Source organism: Tamandua tetradactyla, chromosome 21 (genome assembly GCF_023851605.1).
Source record: "Tamandua tetradactyla isolate mTamTet1 chromosome 21, mTamTet1.pri, whole genome shotgun sequence".
NCBI classification, from domain to species: domain Eukaryota; kingdom Metazoa; phylum Chordata; class Mammalia; order Pilosa; family Myrmecophagidae; genus Tamandua; species Tamandua tetradactyla.
Genome location: NC_135347.1, coordinates 20,215,658 through 20,240,654, shown reverse-complemented (window position 1 = coordinate 20,240,654; position 24,997 = coordinate 20,215,658). Strand labels below are relative to the sequence as shown.

The 24,997-nt window shown below is 39.5% G+C and overlaps 1 protein-coding gene across 1 annotated transcript in view; it reads left to right on the top strand.

Annotated features, from left to right (window-relative positions):
• MAN2A1 (mannosidase alpha class 2A member 1) overlaps positions 1-19,368 on the top strand; it is a 260,528-nt gene extending 241,160 nt beyond the window's left edge. The window contains exon 23 of the mRNA XM_077139007.1: positions 19,275-19,368. Within this exon, the coding sequence (XP_076995122.1) occupies positions 19,275-19,353 (79 nt within the window). The 3' untranslated portion in view covers positions 19,354-19,368. The remainder of the gene's footprint in view (positions 1-19,274) is intronic.
• Positions 19,369-24,997: the final 5,629 nt, after the last annotated feature.

Sequence of the window (24,997 nt, the reverse complement as noted above, 5' to 3'; positions counted from 1 at the left end):
ATGACCCTATTATTAACACTTTGCATTGGTGTGGTGCATTTGTTACAATTGATGAAAGCAGTTTTGTAATTGTACTATTAACTGCAGTTCATGGTTTAACTTAGAGTTTGATGTTTGTGTTTTGCAGTTCCATGAAGTTTTTAAAAATGTATTCTAGCACCATATATAAAACCCACATTTCTCCCTTTAATCACATTCAAATATATAATTCAGTGCTGTTAATTATATCCACAATGTTGTGTTATCATCACCACCATCTAATACCAAAACTTGTTCATTGTCCCAAACAGAAACTTTACATTTTAAGCCTTACCTCCCTATGATTGTTGGGTTCAGGTGTCAACTTGGCCAGGTATTGGTGCCCAGTTGTTTGGTCAAGCAAGCACTGGTCTAACCATTACTGCAAGGATATTTTGTGGCTAGTTGATAAAACAGAAGGTTGGTTTATTAAATCATCTGTCAGTTGATTGTATCTGTGATGGATCCCTCCTATAATCAATTAAGGGTGTGTCTTCCAAAAATGAGAGAATCCAATCAGTTGGATTTGAGCCAATAAGTTAAAGACTTTTAAGGGAGAAGAGAGAATTTTCACTGTTCTTCAGCCAGCAAGATTCTCCTGTAGAGTTTGTCTAGACCCTTCACCAGCCTCACAGCCTGCCCTATGGATTTTGGACTCTTGCATCCCCATGGCTGCATGAGAAACTTTTATAAATCTCATATTTACAGATAGCTCCTTTTGGCTCTGTTTCTCTAGAGACCCCTAACACGCTCTCTTTTCCTTATTTTTGCTTGCCATTGCATTCCTTCCACGTACTAGACATCCAATAATTGATGGATGTGTTTACAGATATATTCTAAAATTAAAAATGAAATTATAGAAGAAAATGTATTGACTGTTTTCTTTGTAAAATGAGCCTATATACGTATGCATTGTTATCCCTCATCGTGTAAACTCTCACCATCCAAACTTTGAAACAGAATCTATCCAGATAGTGGGGGATATTTGGGCTAATGTTCATGTAAATTCAAAAATGTCTGAGGATATTCAAAAAGTTAAACATTGGTGAATATCTCTCTTAAATAAATGAATAAAATTCAATGAGCACCTTTCTACATAAATCTTTGGACAGCTCTGATAGTTTACTTTCGGTAAAATTCTAGAAACAAAATTGCTAAATATAACTACATATGCATTTTGACAACTGTTGATGCAGGTTGCCCTTCCTTATGTAAAGATCAGTGACTAAGATCACCCCGGGAGTCAATACAAATGAAAATGTAAATATTTGTAAAAATTGGTAGCTTATTATTTGATTATAATTGAAGTGGCCACTTGTGTTTTATTATTTGCTGAATTGTTGACATAGCCCTTTCCTCACTTTTATAATCATAATCATGTTAGTTCTTTTTAAAGTTTCATGTAATTATGGGTTGTATGTGTAGGAAGATTTGTCAATAAAAATATTTTGTAAAAAAGTCATGTATTGAGCTAGCATATTTTGTATCAAATAAGAGTTCTCACTATACTACTGTCATTAGGATTGTTTATGATATTCATTTTTTTAGAGAGAGAAATTTTTCAACTTAAGACTAATTGTATTGCCCTTTCTGTTTTGATTCTTACTTTGGTTAATCTCTTAAAAGTCACTCCTCATCTCAAGATCTGATAAATGCTACATGCTTTTTTTCTAGCTTATTTGAAGCTAAATTCATTTCTTGCCTTTATTTTTTTTTTTAAACAGTTTTGTTGGAATGTATACACATATCATGCAGTCCATCCAGGGGGTACTATCAGTAGTTCACTGTGTCATCACATGGTTGTGTTTTCATCACCATGGTCAATTTTGAACATTTTAATTCTCAAAAAACCAAACCAAACAAAACACACATGCCAAACAACCCCATACCCTCTCTCCCCCACTATTATTGACCCTTATCACCACTGGTATGGTACATCTGTTACTGTTGATGAAAGAGTATTAAAATATTACTGTCAAAAAAAAAAATCCAGGCAAAGGAGTAGAATAGACATTTCTCCAAAGAAGACACACAGATAGTCAATAAGCACATGAAAAGATGCTCAACATCACCAGCTGTTAGGAAAATGCAAATCAAAACCACCGCGAAACACCACCTAGTAGGATGACTATTATTTTAAAAGTGGAAAATAATAAGTGTTGATAAGGACAGAGAAATAGGAACCCTGGTACATTATTGGTGGGAATGTAAAATGGAGCAGCCACTGAGGAAAACGGCCCAGCAACTCCTCAGCAAGCCAAACAAAGTTTCACTATGTAACTAGCAACTCCACTTCTAGGCACACACCCCAAAGAACTGAAACCAGGGACGTGAACAGGTCATCTGTACATCAGTGCTCACAGCCACACTCCTCATAGTAGCCAAAAGGTAGAAGCAACTGAAATGTCTAAAAATAGATGAATGGATAAACAAAATGTAGTACACACATGCAATAGACTATTATTCACCCATAAAAAGGAACTTGGATAGTCTTTGTCTCCAGATCCTGGGAGATATCCAAAAATGGTGAAAAACATTTTTAGTGGTAAGCCTACAATTGCCAGAGTGAATCATCTGTGTTCACTGTATTTCCATTGTCTTTTGTGTCTATGACACTACTCGCTGCACTGTACTACCATACAGATGCATATGCTTCTCTGTTTCTCCACCTCCATGGCCTTCTCAGTCCCCATCTGTAAACTTCTTCAGTGCCTATCTTCACAGCCCTAGTGTCTGGCCCAGGTCTGAAGTCATGGAAAGCTCAAAAATAGTTTGTGGAAAAAAGGAAGGGAAAAATGGAAGAAGAGAAAGAAGGAAGCAATCTAGCAATCTAGCAATCAACCCGGATTTCTTAGCACTGATGTGCAGATGCCTCTAACTTGCCATCCTATGCTTCTAACTTGTCCCCGGAACTATCCATTTTTCCAAATTGTGTTCCCATTACACAGAGCAAAAGGAATTGAATTTTTACTTCTGCTTACTCCACCCAATCCCAGCCATAGATTACACTGTGTGTATTCATCTTGAATGCTACAAGATGATTTCAATTGTTAAAATGCTGGTATTTCGGGGCCAGAATCACTTTTCGTTAAAAGTGTGACATTAGCTTCCGGAGAAGATGGCGGCTTAGTAAGACGCGCGGGTCTTAGTTCCTCCTCCAGAAAAGCAACTAAAGAAACAGAAACAATACGAAACAGCTCCCGGAGTCACGACAGAGACCAAAAAGACAGCGTACCCCATTCTGGAACAGCTGAACGGGTAGGGAGAATCTGCTGCGGTGAGATACCCGAGGGGCGCGCGTTTTCCCAGCCAGGGCGGCTGGCGACTGGGTTCCCTCCACGCACGTGGCTCCCCGGTCTGACTGGGAACGTTGGATAGCGGGGCCCTCCCGTCACGCTTGGCGTTTCGGGCCAGCTGGGCAATTAGGACCGGCACTCTCCCAAGCCGCGGCGGCCAGCGACCCCCACCTCCACGCGCAGTTTCCCAGGCCGACTGCTGTGCAGACAGACGAGCGCCACGAGCGCCACCTACTGGGCAGGAAAAGAAAAACAGAGCCCAGAGATTTCACAGAAAAAGCTTTCAACCAGCTGGGTCCCACACCCAGGGAAATCTGATCAAATGCCCAGACACCAGCAGAAAATAATGGATGACGCTCGGAAAATTGAAGATATGGCCCAGTCAAAGGAACAAACCAATAGTTCAAATGAGATACAGGAGCTGAGACAACTAATGCTGAATATACGAACAGAAATGGAAAAATTCTTCAAAAACCAAATCAATAAATTGAGGGAGGACATGAAGAAGACATGGGCTGAACAAAAAGAAGAAATAGAAAATCTGAAAAAACAAATCACAGAACTTATGGGAGTGAAGGACAAAGAAGAAAAAATGGAAAAAACAATGGATACCTACAATGGTAGATCTAAAGAGACAGAAGCTACAATTAGTGAACTGGAGGATGGAACATCTGAATTCCAAAAAGAAACAGAAACTATAGGGAAAAGAATGGAAAAACTTGAGCAGGGGATCAGGGAACTGAATGACAATATGAAGCGCACAAATATATGTGTTGTGGGTGTCCCAGAAGGAGAAGAGAAGGGAAAAGGAGGAGAAAAACTAATGGAAGAAATTATCACTGAAAATTTCCCAACTCTTATGAAAGACCTAAATTTACAGATCCAAGAAGTGCAGCGCACCCCAAAGAGAATAGACCCAAATACGCGTTCTCCAAGACACTTACTAGTTAGAATGTCAGAGGTCAAAGAGAAAGAGAGGATCTTGAAAGCAGCAAGAGAAAAACAATCTGTCACATACAAGGGAAACCCAATAAGACTATGTGTAGATTTCTCAGCAGAAACCATGGAAGCTAGAAGACAGTGGGATGATATATTTAAATTACTAAAAGAGAAAAACTGCCAACCAAGACTCCTATATCCAGCAAAATTGTCCTTCAAAAATGAAGGAGAAATTAAAACATTTATAGACAAAAAGTCACTGAGAGAATTTGTGACCAAGAGACCAGCTCTGCAAGAAATACTAAAGGGAGCACTAGAGTCAGATACGAAAAGGCAGAAGAGAGAGGTATGGACTAAAGTGTAGAAAGAAGGAAAATCAGATATGATATATATAATACAAAAGCCAAAATGGTAGAGGAAAATATTACCCAAACAGTAATAACACTAAAAGTTAATGGACTGAATTTCCCAATCAAAAGACATAGAATGGCAGAATGGATTACGACCCAGCAATACCACTGCTAGGTATCTACTCAAAGGACTTAAGGGCAAAGACACAGACGGACATTTGCACACCAGTGTTTATAGCAGCATTATCTACAATTGCAAAGAGATGGAAACAGCCAAAATGTCCATCAACAGACGAGTGGCTAAACAAACTGTGGCGTATACCTACGATGGAATATTATGCAGCTTTAAGACAGACTAAACTTATGAAGCATGTAATAACATGGATGGACCTAGAGAACATTATGCTGAGTGAGTCTAGCCCAAAACTAAAGGACAAATACTGTAAGGTCCCACTGATGTGAACCGACATTTGAGAATCAGCTTGGAATATATCATTGGTAACAGAGACCAGCAGGAGTTAGAAACAGGGTAAGATAATGGGTAATTGGAGCTGAAGGGATACAGACTGTGCAACAGGACTAGATACAAAAACTCAAAAATGGACAGCACAATAATACCTAAGTGCAATGTAACTATGTTGGAACACTGAATGAAGCTGCACCTGAAATATGGTTTTTTGTTTGTTTGTGTGTTTGTATCTTTTGTTTTTGTTTTTTTCTTTTTCCTTTTTATATATATATATATTATTAGTATTATTATTTTAATTCTCTTCTCTATATTAACATTCTATATTTTTTCTGCTGTTTTGCTAGTTCTTTTCCTAAATCGATGCAAATGTACTAAGAAATGATGATCATACATCTATGTGATGATACTAAGAATTACTGAGTGCATTTGTAGAATGGAATGATTTCTAAATGTTGTGTTAATTTCTTTTCTTTTTTTGATTAATAAAAAAATTTAAAAATAAAAAAAAAAAGTGTGACATTAGTAGTTGACAGATTTAGCTTCCGCAGAAGCTAAGTCTGGCTCACTCATGTCCCTCTTAATTCAAAATGTCCACTTGCATAGCAGAACTGCCAGCTGCCAGGTCTCTGCTTCTTAGATAAGAGAGGCTTATTCTTTTAGAATAACGTGCTTACAGTCATCTGTCAGGACTCAGACTTACAAAATACAAGTACCTACATAAACCAGCTTAAATAGAAAATGAAACTCATGTAACTAACCCATGTAACTCCTGCAACTAAAAAGTCCAGACAAAGTTGAGTCCAGGGACTCAAACCAAACCTTTTCAACAAGCCTCAATTACTCTCTCTCTCCATCACCATCTCTCCCTCTCCATCTCTGTCAGTGCTGTTCCTCTGTGTCGGCTTCATTCTTAATCAGGTCCGCATATGGTGGTCCCTGGTAGATATTGCCATATTTCCTACCAGCATACCAGCTCGAGAAGAAAAGCTTTTGTTTTTGTTTTATCACTTTATTTTCCTCTTTCATAGCAATTTACAGCCAAAGTCCTAGGATCAAAGATTCATTGTTTTTTCTCAGGATTGATCATTCTATCCAGAGGCTTGCAATGTTGCAAGCAAGAGTTACAAAACTGTGGTCTCACTGAAGCCCATAGACCTATCAATTTTCTCCTCTGAATCTTTGCTTATGTTGCTTTTTCTACCTAAATACCTCCTACCACCTCGATCTAACGAATTCTTGTTGCTTTTATGTCCTAAATATACCTCATATTTATCTATTTTATCTCCCAGCTTCACCCTTGTGCAAAACACATTTTCACACATAGACCAAAGCTATAATCTCCTGATTCATCTCCCATTCTCCACATGATAGTCCTACTTCTCTTGTCAAAATGCAAATTGGTCTCATTCCACTGCCCAGCTTAAAACCCTTCAAAGGTCCTGATATATTTAGGAGAAAAATCTAGACTTTTTCCCATGGCCAAATGCTTTGCAAGACCTGGCCCCCACCTATTTCCCAATCCTTGTCTCATCCAGCCTGCTCATTGTTCCCATTCTCTAGCCACAGTGACCTTTTCAGGCCTTCTTGATAATTCCAAACTCTTTTACCTCTTAGGATCTTTACTGTTCTCAGTAACTTGAACATTTTTCTTCTTTTTTTTAATATGGGTAAGCACTGGGAATTGAACCCGGGTCCTCTGGCATGGCAGGCAAGCATTCTTGCCTGCTGAGCCACCGTGGCCCGTCCAACTTGAACATTCTTACTCTTGCTTTTCAAATGGATGGTTCTTCTTTATTCTTCAGGTTTCCACAAGTTAATTGTTTCTTCAGCAAGACCATTTTTGGCCACTTTTCTGAAGTCGCTGTCTCACCACCTGCCATGGTTATTTCTATCAATGCATCCTGTTTAGTCAATTCATAGTATGTGTAACAAGCTATAATTAACTAATTAATCTCTTTACTTGCTTATTGTTTAACTCCTCACCAGAACACAAATGGCTTGAGGTGGGGATTAAGCCTCTATTGCAGCTCCAATTCCTAGCATGTAGTAATGCTCACTAAATATTTGTTGACTGGAATGATTGAATATATGGACTCTGAAACGTCTTATCAAGTGCTGGCTCTTCATCAGTGGAACCTATTCTGATCTCTCCCAACCAAAAGTGAAGTCTCCTTTATCTGAATTTGTCTAGTTCTTTATCCATACTTCCTTTATAACACTTGCATTCTGCCTCCTATTGGCATTATTTGTGTTCTATTCTATCCTTTTAGCTCCTCAATTTCCTGGAGCAGTATCTTACCCAGCTCTGTCTCATCCAGCTGTGCCTGGCACAGACTAGATGCTCAATAAATTCTGATTGAATAGATTTGAATAATTGAAAGAGCTTTCAATAGAAAATGCAACTAAAAAGATGTTAAAGGAGTTTATTTAAAAATAAAACCACAATGAGGACTGGACTCCTTGCCAAAACTGGGCACATTTCCCAGCCATTTTAGAGGTCTTGGAGAATGGCCTAAACACCAATCTCCACTGATCCAAATCGGCTCCATTAAACACTTCCTGGGCTGGGGAGATGGATGGCATGTGAGTGAAGTCCTGACAGGCAGGGAGAAAAGATCTCCTGCCTCCAGGTGCTCCTAGACTGTTCCAGCCCCAATTAATGGCCATGTAAACATTCAAGGAGAAAACAGCTGTGGGCATGAGTATTGTCCAATGCTCCTTTTTCTGGATGTTTTAGAGATTTCCTCCTTTTGAGGAAGGAATGCGTATGTGGGATTGAAATGAAGATTTGGGGGAAAAGAAAAGTGTCTCAAATGTGAGTGACAATTACTGCTTTAAATTTCATTTTCTTTTATTCATGAAAGTAATAATCCATACTTCACAGGGTTGTTTTGAGGATGAAATTAGGTAATGATTGTTTTTATTTTTGTGCATGTAATAGATGCTAAATACATATTAAGTTCCTTCCTCTCTTCCCTCTCATTCCAGCGAAGAGTTTTACTTGTGATCTCCAAATGAACCACTTCAGGCGACAAAACTAGAATTATGAAAAGGGGAAAAGTTAGATTGATTGATGTATTCATGTGTCACAAGCAACCATATGTCTCGTAGGTACAAGTGTGTTAAATGAAGAGATATGCATTCTGACATATTTGGAAAACAACAAACAAAATGATATGCAATTAGCATCTGTTACTTTTGCACCCAGAAGAGAATGCAATCGGAGACTGGATTTCAGCGTGGAGAGAGGTGACTGGCTAAGTTAAGGCAATTTGTGGGAAGAAAAGTTCTACAGCCTGAAAGAAGCAAAGGAGAAATTTTCTTAACAAGCCAAGAAAGAGTTAATCCGAGACAGACTGATGGATCATATCAGAAAAATTACAGTTTCTTTAAGGAATATTACCCACTAGCCAAAGTGAAGAATTTCCAATAGCAGATCTGGAATTCTTTTTCAATTCAGGCGTTATTCTTTATTAAAGAGCTTAGTAAGTGTATGAATAAACTAGTGCCTGAAACTTGAAGGTCTCCCCCAGGTGCTGTGCTCCTAGCCCAGGAATAGAGAATCCAACTTGCATTAAGATGGTCATTTTTGTATCTTCCTTTCTGGCAATCCATTGCTGGGCAGAGATAAAGCTCTCACCTGTAGTGAGAGGAAGAAGAGAAAGGAATTTAATATGCATTTAGGCATGGAAAACAGAGTCAGAAAACCTCTAATAGGAACTCACTGAAGGTTCAGGAAACACTTGCAATATTAAGGTTTATTTGTCCTTGTAAATGTGATGGGACAAGTTAATCTATGAATCAAAGTATGTAGATGAATGGAGGATCACTGTCTTCTGTGATGGTGGCGTGTATCAAACTATCCCCACAACCTGACTTCAGCTTTCAGGAGCATTGTTTCTGCGCCATTATCTGATGGACCTTTCGCTTCCTATCTTCAGAGTATCTCCTTTGTTCTTCCTCTGACAAATAGGAAGAGATCTAACAAGAAAACCAAAACTACAGCAAACAAGTAGACAAATACAAACCCTCAAACACTCACCTGTAGAATAATGGATGGAATTTGTGATAAATCCTGCACACTGTCACTTAAAATACCTGCCTTTACAATTTTGCTTAACTGACTTGAAAGTGGCATGGAGTTGGATTAGCATTGTGATTTTTGTGCGTGTTTCTTTTATGATTGTAAGACGTGGGCAATAATACATATTACTGTGTCACTGTTAATGAAAGCTTATTATAAAGGACACAGAGAGAGAGAAAGAGATTCGTAGGGAGAAATGTGCCATCTGCTCTGACATTCGATACTATGAAAGCAAAAGCAATAAAATGATAGGTAAATAATGAAGAAGTTCCAAAACACTAATATTTCAGTGGAACCTCCCCAGCTAGTTGTTTCTTCTCTCCTACATTCCACTAACAGTTGCTTTGGTGGTACAGAGAGGTGGTATCCTATAACTAGGGATGCTTATTAGATGAGACTTGAAGGAAATTTGCTGCGTTTCCCTAGAGAGGAGACCCACACAGTCCTGGAGTGAAGATACAGGTTGGTCATGGGAAGAGGTCATTTTAACACAAATTCAAGATGACCAAATGCCCTTATATCACCGAATGTCTTTGGTAAGGGGTTCTTAGCCTTTTTTTTTTTTTTTTTTCTAGCAATGAGCAGATCACCTCTTGTAAAAACAGGACAGAACCCTCTAAAATCTTCTCTGGAGCTTAACGAATGGATTTGAGCACGCTTATAAAAAGGGCTGCATAAATATTTTTCTTTGCCCATTTCAGAGCATACTAATCAGGAAGGCTCTTTGAAAACAATATTTTTATCTGCACCTCAAATTCATCCATACCCATTAGCTGCTCAATTAGGCGAAACAAACTTTTAGTTGCATGCCAGGGGCTTAATTTAATTTGCCTGGGATAAGCAGTTGGCTATAACTGTTAAATCCTGTGTTTTTTAGAAGTTAAACCAGTGTAGTGAAGCAAAAATTCCTAAAATACAGTGTGGAAACTGAAACGAACCATGGTTCATATTGTGTAGGAAATTCAAAGGCATTTATTACTGAGTATTGCAGGTATATTAGACACAATTCCCTCAGCTTGTTTACTTTCGAGTTGCTGCTAAAAAAAAAAACTAGAGCTTTTTTTCAGTCTAGTCCTGTGCATTCTAAAACAAAACAATTCAAGTGACATCACTTGAGTTTATGAAGACAAAATAAGTTTTTCTTTGTGGCTGGGTAGGTGCTTAGTTCAAGCCAGAACTGAGCAAAAGAGAAGTTGTCTTGTAAATCCTTAGCCTGCAGGATTTTTAAAAATTCAAAATGTAAAATCTATTTACGTATTTTTCATTCGCTGTGCAAATTACATGAGCATTTTTGGATAGGGAAAGACATTTGGCCTAAATATGAAGGAAAAAATAAGGTGATTTACCTTTGCCAGAAATTGCTCCTTGATTTTGATCATTCAAAAATAACATCCATTTCTGGACTGATTCAAATGTTATAAAAAATGATCATGGTGATGAATACACAACGATGTATTGATACTGTGTGCCATAGGTTCTATACTTTGGATGGACTGCATGGAGTGAAAAGATATTTTAATAAAAATAGTTTTAAAAAAATGACATCCAAGACTCACGATCCTTATAGAAAGGAAGGTTAGAAAGTTGATTCCTTAGAGCGTAAAAAATAAGCATAGCTAGCTAAGCAGCACCTTCCTAGGAAAATAGAGGCATCAATGGCAAAACTCTCAGGTGGGAAAACATGCAGCAAAAGTTCAAATGGTAGTTGTGAGATAGAGTAAGAAAGTGAGGTATATTGAGAGGAAATTTTAAAGTGAGGCACAAAAAGGCCAAAAGTAGTGACTGGACTGAGGAAAATGGACTGAATGAAAGTTATTCATTTGTCTGATGAGTAGAGAGGAGCTGGCAAGAGAATGGATGAGAGACCGTGGGAAATGTGGAGCCACTTGAGAGAAATGGCTGGAATCTTCTACATCAACTTTCTCCACAGTTTGTATGCTCTGTTGATGATCTCCCTTCTGCAGTCTGTGACAGGGTGAAATTTGTTAAGAATCCTCATGGGGTTGGGTCCAGGAAGAGAACCTAAGAATAACTGCATTGTGTTGATAACTGAGTCCCCTGCCAAGCCTCATAGATGGGAACAGTCCATGCAGCAGCTGAGAGTGATGAGGTGGTAATTGAAGAGACAGAGGAAAAGGCACAGAAAATCACTGGATGTTCAGTGCCCAAAGTTTCTTGGCATGCTGGATTGATCCAGCAGGAAGAAGAAACAGAGGGAAGGGATTGGCTGATGATCTCTCATTTGTAGGCTCACTTGTCTAATTGCCAATGAGGGAGAGAGGCTGCTTGCAGGTGAGTTGCCAAAGTGAATAAATGTGAGTTTATGTTAAGAAATTAACAAAAGATGAATTTCAGACAACTTTCCTGAAAAACACAGTCTGGTGATAAGAGCCACTGGACTGTGAAATAGGCTTTCAGTGAAAAGGGGAGGGAGAGCCATCATTTAAGATATTTAAAAGAAGATGAGCTAAAGCATTTGCTAGAATCTTATCCAGAAGGGGAAAATTCAGACCTAACAAGAGAGGAGCAAACTGAAGTCTGGGAGTTCTCATACTTCTCATTTTTGATGTTGAAAAGTTGTAGTCAAATCCCTGCACATTTTCATAAGCACACTTAAGACTGTGAACTGGGTGACTCATTAGTCAGTCTCATAATCTCTAGGATTCAGTGCCAGCTGTGGAGTTTTGAACAGATGTGGCAAAACAACAAAGACCACTTCTTGGATTCATATCCTCTTTGTTGCTTACTCTGGTTTTATCCTTGGAAGAATCTGAGCATATTTTTAAAGGGCAAGTAGGTGGTGAGAGAAATGAAGAAAAAAAAAAAAGAAAAGAAAAAGAAAAATCTGTTTGAGAGAGAAAGCTTCCAACTTCCTAATTTATATTAAGGGGAGGAGAATTGCAAATGCCCAGATTTACGTACCATAGACTGTGTTTTGCTCTGACCATTACAGGACTATGCCCAACCCAGAACAATTTTCAACTCTTAATTATCCATTTGAGCAATAAGGACCAGCAAACTGATCATTCTAGACCATCTCCCCTCCACTGTCGAACGTGATTCTAGCCTGTCCCTTGGCCATTTGCTAGCAGAATGAACTATATCCTTGATAAGACTGCCATTTGCGAAGAAATGCATCTGGAACGACTGGCAGAATAGAAGGGATAGTAGTGTTCCCTTGATAAGTCGTAAAGACCATCTGTCAGCTCTGAGTCTCTGGGCTAGGCTGATTGGGGAAAAGACAGGTGCAGATCGAAGTTGAAAACACTAATTTTGAATGAATTTGTCAAAAGTTTGCCTTACTTAATTTCCACAAGATACTAAACCAGTGGCTTTCAATAGGTCCCCTGAGAGCAATGTTTCAACTGCATGTCACTGGCATGTGCTCTGTGGAAAAGCAGAAAGAACTGTGAATAGGGCATTAGAAGCACAGTACACGAGTTCTGGCTCTGATACAGATGTTAGCTGTGTGGCTTCAGATGAGTCACTTAGCCATGCTGTCTCAGTTTCCTGGAATGTGAAAAGGTGAAAGAAATAGTATCTGCTTTATATATAGCTCACCGGGGTTGTCTTTGTAACAAAGGGGAGAAATGGAAGTGGTTAGTACATTTCTTTTCAAACTAAAGCCCTTAGATTGGAAAAGTTTGTGCTATCAAAGGTCAACTTCTCTATCTAATTAGGAACTGGAGCTCATTTCCTTTTACTTACTGAGCTGTAGCAAATCTCTATTTTTATTCTACATCACCAATTTACCCTCCACTGGATAATTCCCACAGGCATACAAATATTCTTAATATCTCCCATCTTAAAACAACAAAGACAAAAAACTTCCTTGATCTTAAGTCTCAAGTCTTCCTCCAGTTAAGGCACACTTTCACTGCTCACCTTGATGACAACACACACAATAGAGTTATACTCTGCTTCTACTTGCTCATCTTTTTAACTCATTCCATCATGTTTTATCCTCATTACTCCTTTGAAACCATTCTGGTAATGCCACTAATGACCTTCATATTGCCAAATCTAGTCATCACCCTACAGCCCCTGTCTTTCTTGAACTCTCATTTGACACAATTTTTCACTTTTGTTTTCTTGAAACATTCTTCACTCATCTTCCAGGACGCCACAATATTCTGATATTCATTCTGTATGCTTAACTACTTCTCAGCCTTCTCTACTGGTTCATCCTCTTCTTTCTGAACACCATTTTGGAGGTCCTCTGGGGGTCACTTTTCAGATTTCTATCTTTCCTATATCCTCAATTCTATCCAGTCCCTTATATTTAAATATTATCTATGCCCTACCTTCTCCAGCCTCAACCTCTCCTCTGAACTCCAGATGTGTATCAAGTTTCTTCACTGGAGTTTCCAGTGTTTAATAGAACTATAAAGAATGTTTCTCAATGGTAGAATTCCAATGCATCTACTCATTTACTCAGATTAAAATTACAGTAGTCACCTTTGAATCTTTTCCCTTTACATCCTACTTCCTGCCCGTCAACAAATCTTGTCCATTCTTCAAATTACACACCAAATCTAGCCACTCCTCACCAATTTTAACATCACCATCCTATCAAATCACCATGATCTCTCACTTGGATGCATGCAAAAACTTCCTAAGGGATTTTCATTCTCTCACACTTGACTGTCCCAAATCTGTTCTCCACAGAGTAGCCTCAGTGATATCATAAAAATCTAGACCAGATCTTGTCATTTCTCTTTCAAAATTCTCCAGTATGTTCCTATCACATCTATGATAAAATACAAATTCATTATCATGGCCAGTGAATCCCATATAATCCAATTTCTACCTACCTCTAATCTCATCTCTTCTTTCTCTCCTCATTACAGACTTTCTTGGGTTTCCTGAACATGTCAGGCTTATTTCTTTCTTCAGCCTTGCAATTACCATCCCCTCTGTCTGGAGTATGTCCTCCACAACTTTGAAAGAGTCTGCAGGTAGAGTCCTTCCTTGACCATCCTATCAAAAATAATCCTTGCTCCCCATTATCTCATCACAATCCCTCAGCCTGATTATTTGTTCTTCAGAGCATTTATTAGTATATGAAATCACGTCTTTTATTTACTATTGTGTTCTCACCATCTAAAATAAGCCTAGCATATAATAGGTGCTCAATAGTGAGTTTTTTTGTATCTTATTAGCTCATCACACCTTTTAGATTTCTTTGAAAATGCTTTGATATATTTAATTCTTATTGCATAAGGAGATCAGATCTTCTTTGTGTAATCAGAAGCTGCCTGCTATATTGGCTAACTTCAGTGTCTTATCCACATAATGATGTTAAGTAGTAGAATTTGTTCATTGACTGATTCTTTATCACTCTTGTGTTTACCCCCACTAAAGAGTTCTAGATATGTCAGGGTGTCACAAGGGAAAATGACTACTTGCATGTGTTCTGCAATTGGATTTTTGGTGAAGCTGTTAAAAAAAAAAAACCTGGGTTTTTCTTTCGTTGCATTCCTTCCTTAAACACAAATGTGTCAATATGGGGTCTGGAAGTGGAGCAAGTAGGTCAAGAATGGAGGAGAATGAGCTGGAGAAAGAGCAAGTCAGGCCAGGAGTTGGTACCAGCGCACTGAAGAGAACAGAGCTGAACGCGTGGTGTGCTTCAGTGGATACTTCAAGGCAGAGCAAAGAGGCCTGTGGCTGGAAGGTAAGAAGGCAGTGACAGACAATAGCTAGCTGAGAGAGGTGATCACAGAGCTGGGCCAGGGGAGCAGGTAGATGTTTGCAGAAGAGAGGGGGATAGTTTTGCAGGGTTCTTGAAGGTGAGACAAATGTCCAAGCAGGGAGTTCCTCAGATAATTCTTTCTGGAACACTATTCACACTCTTCATTCAACTTAATTAATTATTTATGAATTTATTAAGTGCTCCCTCTGCAAGGCTCTGTTCTAAGCACTGGAAATAGGAAGCTCAAAGACCCATCCTATGCCCTCCAAGTGCTCACAGTCTGTTAGACTAGCATCCAAAACAGTTCTTTGTCTTGGCAAATCTTTGGTGCACAAGAAATCTTTGTTAAGCCAATAAACTTGGTTTAATTTCAGGGAAAATAAAAATGATGGAAATTGGATGAGATAAGGAGAAAAATGGAAGGGGGAACAGAAAAGAGAAGATTTGAAAAAATGTTTCCCTTCAAAATAATGAATTGCCAACTCTTTTAAAAATTATTGTTATAATTATTACAGTATTTATCAAAGCTTTCATCAGTGAAATTAGTGCTTCCCCGTTGACATAGGAGCATGGGCAATGGAATCGAAAACCAAAAGTCAGTTGGATAGGCAAATTATTTCCCACAGTGTCTGGAAATTTTATAGAGATTTCTAACGTAGACAAATGTTTATAAAGGCTGTTCTTATCTTCTGTGCTTATTTCCCTCCCCCGCCCCACCCCTGCCCTAGGACTCCCTGGAGAAGTTTGCATGGCATTCTGTTTGATGTACCATTGGCATGTGTCCCAATTAAGTCAACAACAGCTCTTTTAAATAGCAAATGGTATCCCAAAATATCATTAGGGACCAGGGGAAGAATTACTTGGAGGCTTATGTTTTCAGATTACACTGATAGAGCATCTGGACACTGTGATGATGGGTAGACAGAGCTCCAAGTTGGCCGGGAATTGGCGGCTTATTTAATGGAACAGTGACTCTTGGGGGAAATTTCAGTATGATCCACAGGCTAGGGATGCCGTCCATGAAGGGCCTTTGCTATATTCAAAGGAGTCATGCTTCTGTAGGCTGCAGTTTCTATTCAGAATCCTGGGTTTTTCTCTAAATGGGGCAGAAAACAGTTCAATACCAATTTTTCCATGTTAAAAACACTCATTCCTGTGTTTCAAAAAATATTTAGTACCTGCCTCCCTGAAGAGTTCTTAGTGTAGTAGGATGGGCTGATTGTATTATCCACTGTCTCTAAAATAGTTTAGAGTCCTATTATCTATGGATTGTTCTAGGCTCAGGATGGAACTAGCTGCGCTTTCAGTCTTTCCTGTTGCCACTGTTGCTTAGAATTCCTTGGGCTATACCTGCAGCAAGGCCCCTTGCTCTGATTTCAAGCCTTTGAGGAGGGTTTAGTTATCTTCTCCCTTCACCTGTCCTAGGAGTTGCTTCTTTGAGCCACGTGTTCCCCTTCCACAATGCTGCCACAGACAGCTCTTACATGTGAAACTGTTCTACTGAGTTGCAGAACAGCAGCTGCAAACTGCAGAGGGTGCATGCAGGCCTCCATGGGGCTTTGGAGGGGTCCAGGGGCCAGATGCCTGACCCAGGCAGACACCTTTCCCTTGGAAACCTTCCTTATGCCTTATTTTGTGGCTTGCTGAAGGGGCCGTTGTTACATTACATGACTGAAACCACACATCATCTTTGGCAGGCGTCTACATTTTTCTTGTCTGAATCAACTCTCGCTTTAATAGCTTCCTCCCCACACCTGCAGGCACAATATTCAAAGTTTCAGTGACCAGCCTCGGTGTCCCAGGGAGCTTCTAGATTTGATCTTGTGCCCCACATGCTCTGTGGTCTCACACTTGCTGCTCAGGATTGACAACTCCTGTAGGCAGTTCTGTTGGCCATCCAGTCTCTGTATGTGCGGTTCCATTCATGTCTATGCTTACAGCCTGCAGGGCAGTCCTGCCCCACCCAACCATAGACAGGGCATTGGGTGCCCTGCTGCTCTGAGGCAGGGGTTTGACCATATCTACATTGCTCATATATCCTCCAAAGAAGTTGCCAGAAACATCAGTTTGACTACCTAGAAATCCGAGGTAGTCAAAACTTTATTAAAATGTAAATGCCAGTAAAAATATGATTCAGGGAGAGTTGACTAGCCCTGCTTGTGCATTCCCAGTATTTTGGACCCCTCTTCTTTGAAGTACTTGGTGTGCTGGTCCCAGACTGCTCATGCCAAGGGAAAATTTATCAGACAAGCAAATTCACTTATTTATTATAGAGTATTACTGCTGAAAAATAGAAAAAATTTTGTGAATTTTCGATATCTCTGGAATGCCTTCCATGTAAGTCCAATTGATAGCTACTCTTTAAGGCACAGCTCAAATGGTAAATGATCTTCCAAGTCAGAAGTAGTCAATAATTTCCTTTTTTGAATTCCAAGAGCATTTTATCTGAAACTCTCTTAAGTCATTTATACTTCTTATCCTAGATTATGGTTATCAACACATATCCATCTTCCACATAGACTCTGTACAGTATAGATATTCCTGTATCATATGTATTCCTTGCACAATGCCTGTGCAAAGAGGATACTTAATATATGTTTGCTGAATGCAAAATAGAGAACTCCTGAAAGGGCTACACTAACAGTGCAAATAATAAAGTGAGAATTGCAGAAATCTGGTCCTGCTGCTCCTGGATGGTGCAAATATCTTTGAACAAGGGTAGTGGGGCCATTCTTGTTCTTCCCTCATCACCCTCCCCAGGTAAGCCTGGGACTCCCAGGAAGCCTGACTCCAAGTGTGAAGTTGTTAATGAGATAAATGCAAAGTGATTTTGACCACTCACCGCAGCCATCTTGGAATCTAATTAACAAGTGTGGTCTTGACCAACTCAGGAGGGGAAGAGTTCACATGAGCTAACAGAGCCCAGAAGATCTTTCAGAGGAAAAGGGAGTCTTATTGAGGAGCAAAAATGGTCACTTCTGAGAGAGTCAGACTGGTTGGTTGAGTTTAGCACAGCCAGGCCTGTTCCACCTGGGAGATCCAGGACTTAAGTCTTAATGCAAAAAACAAAAGACTCTCGAGCTTTCGAAATAAATTCTTCTGTCTGCTGCTCTCCCCCCTCCAAGAGAAAGTCAGGCTATAAATGAAGTTTAAAAAACCAGTTAGTACCAGTGCTGCTACTTTTCCCTTGGAGATTAATTTCTTTTCAGAGTCTTCTTCATGGCAGAACTTAGAATGCAAAATGAAATCAATGGAAACACCATCCAAATTGCTCTTTCTTTGGGAAAGAGATCTTGACAAGCCCTTCATTGGACACACCACTGAACAGATCATACTTGTTCTCCTTCCTTCATAATTAACAGGACTATACTCCTCTGAACTCTTGAAATCAGCCACCTTTGCCTGTCATTTTGCCAAGTTCTAAAGTTACTTTTTAGTGCCTACCCAAAACAATGAGTATGGAAAATGCAGTGTTTGTGCCTTCTGGTTAACTGTATTTATTGTGTAATCTTGGGCAGCCAGGGCGTATGTGAACTTGAATCCTGAAAATGGGAGCTTCATGAGGTGCCTTCTGTGTGGCATTTATGTTCCCCTTTTATTAGCTGACTGAATGGTGTTATACATGCAAAACTTTTATCATTATTCAATATATATTTGAGTCAACAATAAGCAAAGTAAAATTTTTTGCCCTTAGGGATGCATGTGGTGAATATAAGAACGAAATATTTATGAAAGAAATGCAGTACTTAGAAGATGAGAGAAAGCACCTTGGTTCATTCTGTTTTTCCCTTTCTCTAGAAAAAACCCAGGTAGATGCCTACTTTCCTCATGGATCTCCTCCACTTCCCATCCATCTAGCACAACCCTTCTTTTGTTCCCACCTCAGATGTGCTTGCAGACTTGAGGATTGACTCTGGTTCTTCTGAATTCCTGAACTCTCTCTATATAAATCCTTTGTTTGAAAGCGGCTTGGACTGCTGTACCAGAGAAATGAACTCATATCCAAACCCTACAGTCAGTGATCCCTGCTTTGGGGGCACAAATAATGATATTCAGAAAAAGTCAATTTCACATGGGTATAAATTGATCATATTATATTCACAGAGCTAGAAAGGCACATTCAGGTACTCCTATACTCCAATATGCTTGAGTTGATTAAATGGGTCTTGGGCTTTCACTATGAAGACTTTGAACCAGGTCTATGTCAGACTTTCCATTTCCCTTCTTTAATCCCTTTATCCTCCAAATTTGATCTGATTCCTGAAAGTGAGGCAATAACCTCAGGATGCTCCATTTATTAATTTAACCTTTCATGTGACATTTATTGAACATCTACTTATGTTCTCTGAGTGGGTACAAATGAATAAGAGCTGAGCCTTATCCTCAATGTACAAAATTGTTAAAATGTCTCTCTTTTTCCTTACAGGAAGCCTACAACGGCTTTTTATTATGCAGCTTTTGCTCACTCCTTTATATTTCGTCTTGCCATTTCTCACCAAGCATGATGGACCAGCTTGAAGTTACATGAAAGAACTGTATTTCTCAAGTCTGTAGATACCAGCATGTGTTATTCCTTCTGCTTATAATGGCCTTCCTGCATTTGTGTCCTAAAAAAGAGAGAGAGAGAGAGAGAGAAAAGCTTATCCTTCAAATTTGAGCTCAAGAACTACTTCCTCTGTAAAGCCTTCCTTGATTTCTTCAGTCAAATTTGATGCTTCTTCTCCTATACCCCCCAAACACTTTGTATACACAGTCTCTGCTATAGTTTGTTAAAGCTGCCAGAATGCAATATGCCAGAAACAGGACAGCTTTTAAAAAGGTAATTTATTAAGTTGCAAGTTTACAGTTCTAAGGCTGTGAAAATGTCCCAATTAAGGCACCAATAAGAGGTTACCTTCACTCAAGAAAGGGTGATATTGTCTGGGACAACTCCATCAGCTAGGAAGTCAGATGGCTGGCATCTGCTGGGATCTTTGGTTTCTGGACACCTCTGTCAGCTGGGAAGGCACATGGGAACATCTGCTAGCTTTCTCTCTTCATTTCATAAGGCCTCCCTGGGGTAACTTCCTTCCAAATCTCCAAAGGTCTCTGGCTCTGTAGGCTCTGTTGGTTCTGAAGCTTTCTTCAAAATGGTTCCCTCTTAAAGGGCTCTAGTAAGCAACTCCACCTTGAATGGGTGGAGAGACATCTCCATGGAAACCGTCTAATCAAAAGTTACCACCCACAATTGGGTGGGTCACATCTCCATGGTAACAATCAAAAAGATCCCACCCAGCAATCCTGAATAAGGATTAAAGAGCATGGCTTTTCTGGGGTACATGACAGTTTCAAACTGGCACAGTTCCAAAAGAAAATGATCTATTGTAATCCAACGTTTCCTAGAAAACACATCACAGCCCCAAACCATATGTACTTTAAAGGCAGAAACCATATATTTTTAGTGCTTTATCCCCGTTGTTCTCTCCAATGCTGCATAGATACTCAAGGAATACTGGATGATTGAAGAAATAAGCAAATAATTAAATATGAAAATGATTAATACCCTAGAGAGGTACTGCTAAGTAGCAGCTGCCATTTACTGAGTGCTTTTTCTGTATCAGGCACTGTGCTATGCTTTTAATATTCATGATGTTACTATTAGTCTCCATATGATAGATGAGGAAACTGAGTTTGGAGAGGTTAATTTAAATGATCCAGTTGACATGGCTAAAAGTGATGAAGTTGAGATTTGAACCCAGCTCTGTGTAATTCCAAAGTCTTTCCCCTTCACTACCACGTGGTGCTCTCCTCGTTGAGACCCAACTGAGTAGGAAAATGAACCTGCAATCTAGAACATTATGGCTCTTTTTTAAAGTGGCAATCAAAATCTTTATGTGTTATTCTAAATGTTTTGCCCATTATTTCTGCATTTGATCTATAACCTCAGATGATGGTTTGAGAAGGAAACAAAACCTTAGTGTTGTACAAGCATGGAGTGGGCAGTGCTTCTTCTTCAGAAATTGGGTTGTTGTGCAATGCACAGCATTGAATCAATGCCTGAACAAATTCAACTCTCATTTGAATGTGGAAATTAAAGTTCTCTACAGGGAACTCTGAGGGATTTTGTCAACATGAGATAACTCTCTTCTAAGATAATGACTAAATTTAATCTCAAATAAGCCTAATTCCAGGCACTTCTCCTGACAGTCTGGGAGCTATTGGGCCTGTGAGGATGTGGTAAGTGAACTGAGTGGTCTACAGAAGTCCTCAAGTGTGAGATGTGAAGGAAATGGTGAGTACAAAACCTGATGTTTTCAAGCAAAAGAAGGACCCAGGAAAGTGTCACTGTGGCTGGACTACGCCCTTTAGGGCAAATGGAGTTCTGCTGAAGGTACGTGTGGAGGCACTATTTTAAGTCTTCGAGGCATTTCTAGATGCATTCATTTCTATCTTTTTCTACAGCTTTTTTTTTTTTTTTTAATGCTTGTGTTCCTCTTCCTCAAAAGTGCTGCCCCAAGGAATTAGTTTCTCCTCTTTAGGATAAAGTGAAAATATATAATATTCCTCTCTCCTCATATCCTAGTCTAGAAACACTTGAGCCAAAACATTTATTGTCCATGATGGATCTGGTGCAGACAAATTAACCAGTAACTGAGACCCTAGGTCCTTCTAAATTGGCTTTTAAAATACACACACATATATATATGTATTTGGGAGTGATGTGACAATGGCTCAGTGGCAGAATTCTCTCCTGCCATGCTGGAGACCTGAGTTCAATTCCCAGTATCTGCCCAAGCAAAAAAAAAAAAAAAGTAAAATATATATATATATGTTGGACCCTGCTGTGACCTGATTTTGAGTGGATTCTCTCTCTTTTTCTTTCCTTTCCACCACTGAGAGTGACTAGGTTCTCTGAGGCCCCTGAAGGCCCCTGTCTCTTGGTTGTGGCAGCATATGGAAGGCAGGGCTGTTGGTAGGCTACAGCTGGGAGCATGTCTGTGTGCCCGTGCAGAATAGTCATGGAAGTGGGGATTGTCATCTTTCTGTTGTTTGGGTCTTTTCTACCTGGGTGGCTGGGGGAGTAAGGTCATAGAGTTCACCTTACTCAGAGTTTCATCACAAGGTCTCATTTCCACTTTCCCTAATTCCTCTCTCAAGAGGCCTGGCCATCTGAGGATACTTGAGGTGAAGCAAACAGGCGGAGTCCTTGAGATCTTGTGGCCATTTCTGGTGGTTACTTGGCCAGGTGTGGTCTGTCCTTCTAGCTGTAAGAGGCTTGTGGTCCTGTCGACACCTCTTGCAGTTGATGGCCAATAAGGCCCTTGATTACTGTGCCAGCTTGAATCTGTTGTGTACCCCCAGAAAAACCAAGTTCTTTAATCCTCATTCAATATTGCTGGGTAAGATCTTTTCTCTTGTTTCTATGGAGATATGACCCACCCAACTATGGGTGGTAGCTTTTGATTAGATGGTTTCCATGGAGATGTGTCTCCACCCATTCAAGGTGGGGTTGCTTATTGGAGTCCTTTAAAAGGGAACCACTTTGAAAAAAGTTTCAGAGCCAACAGAGTCCACAAAACCAGAGACCTTTGATGAGCCACAGACAGGGAGAAAATATTTGCAAAACACATGTGATAAAGGACTTGTATCAAAATTTACAAAGAACTCTTAACACTCAACAATAAGAAGATAAACAACCCAACTAAAAAAATGGGTAAAAGATCTGAACAGACACCTCCCCAAAGAAGATCTACAAAGAGCAAATAAGGAAATGAAAAGATGCTCAACATCACAAGTCATTAGGGAATTGCAAATTAAAACCCACCTTTTAGAACAGCTAAAATCCAAAGCACTGACAGCAACAAATGCTGGTGAGAATATGGAGCAACAGGAACTCTTATGCATTGCCACTGAGAAGGTAAAATGTGACAGCCACTTTGGAAGACAGTTTGGCAGTTTCTCACACAAACAGGCTTACCATAGGATTCAGTGATGGTTCTCTAAAATATTTACCCAAACGAGTTGAAAACATATCCACACAAAAACCTGCACACAAATGTTTATGGCAGCTTTACTCATAATTGCCTAAAACTGGAAGCAACCAAGGTGTCCGTCAATAGATGAATGGATAAACTGTGGCACATTCATAGAGCGGGATATAATTGATCAATAAAATGAAATGAGCTATTAAGCCATGAAAACACATGGAGGAACCTTAAATGCATTTTGCTAAGTGAAAGACGCCAGTCTGAAAAGGCTTCATACTGTATGATTGCAATTATAGGATATTCTGGGAGGCAAAATTAGAGAGTTAAGAGATCAGTGGTTGCTGTGAGTCCAGGAAGAGGGAAGGAGGATGCCAGGTGGAGCACAAGACATTTTTTGGTGGATAGATGACATTCCTCATTTGCCAAAGCCTACAGAACTCTACCACATAAAGAGTGAATCCTCATGTAAACTATGGACTTCAGTTAATAATAATGCACGTACACTAGTCCATCAGTTATAACTAATGTACCACACCAATGTGAGATGTTAATAATAGGAAACTGTGGGGGCAGTATATGGGAACTCTGTCCTTTTTTGTGCAATTTTTCTGTAAAATTAAAAGTGCTCTAAAAGTAGTCTATTAAAAATAAAAAATTAGAAATGAAATGTAACTTGACTACATTAAAATTAAGAATTCCTGCTCTTCAAAAGACATCACAAGGAAAGCAAAATTATGAACCATACTTAGAGAGAATATATATATATACACACAATATATATAACTAACAGAGGAGTTGTGTCCAGAATATATATATTTTAAAACTCCTGCAAATCGATAAGGAAAAGTTAAACAAACAAAACGTTTGGCAAAAGACTTAACAGGAATTATGAAAAAATTCTTCTTAGTAATAAGGAAATGAAAATTAAAAGTACATTGAGACAACACAGCATATGCCCATTTCAGCAAAAATGGAAATTTGATAAAAAAAAAAAAAAAAAAAAAACCAGAGACCTTTGGAGATTCAGAAGGGAGGCGCCCCCACGGAAGGCTTATGAAATGAGGAGAGAAAGCTAGCAGATGTTGCCATGCGCCTTCCCAGCTAAAAGAGGGGTACAGAAACCAAAGACCCCAGTGGACACCAGCACATAACTTCCTAGCTGACAGGGCATTCCAGATAGCATCAGCTTTTCTTCAGTCAAGATAACCTCTTGTTGGTGCCTTAATTTGGACATTTTCATGGCTTTAGAACTGTAAACTTGCAACTTAATATTAAAAGCATTCCATACCTGGTGATGTGTATAGCTGCTACGTTGGTAAGGGTGGACTGTAATGTTTCAGTTTTGGTGTCAACTTGGCCAGGTGATATGCCCAATTGTCTGGTCAGATAAGCACTGGCCTGACCATCGCTGCAAGGTTTCTTCATGGCTGGTTAATAAACCAGAAGGCTGGTTTATTAAATCATCTGTCAGTTGATTGCAGCTGTGGCTGATTACATCTGCAATCACCTAAGGCCATGTCTCCTGCAAATGAGATAATCCAATCAGTTGAAGGCTATTAAGGAAGGAGAGAGACTTTTTCACTGTTTCTTCAGCCAATGAGTCTCTTCTGTGGAGTTTTTCAAAGTCCCTTTATTAGAGTTGCCTGCTTCACAGTCTACCCTACATATTTTGGACTCTCCCATTCCCACAGTTGCATGAGACACCTTTATAAATCTCATGTTTACAGATCTCTCATCTCTCCTGTTGGTTCTGTTTCTCTAGAGAATCCTGACTAATACAACTGCCAAGGCAGGGACCAGAAAGAGTGCCATACTTGGAGATGGAAGATGCTGCAGTTATGGAGTGAGAGCTGCCATCATGTGCATCACTGGCTACCCAGCTAAGGGGACTGATTATGCAGAAGTCACCAGCAGGAACATCCAAATGCACATGCTTGTGAGACCTTTGTTGGTCAATCACGGCACCTCTTCTAGCCTTTGGAAAATTCAGAGGGCTGTGCTCTCTTGACTCATAGTGTGACTGCTAATGGAGAGCAGCTGGGAAATCGTGCTCTGGGATGTACTTTTTCAGTTTCTCTCTCTCTCTCTTTTGCCAGTCAAGCAGGTAATCTAGACTATCAGGTAATCCAGCAGTGCTATTAGGAATATGATAAAATGACTTGGGCCTTCTCCTTGAGGATTT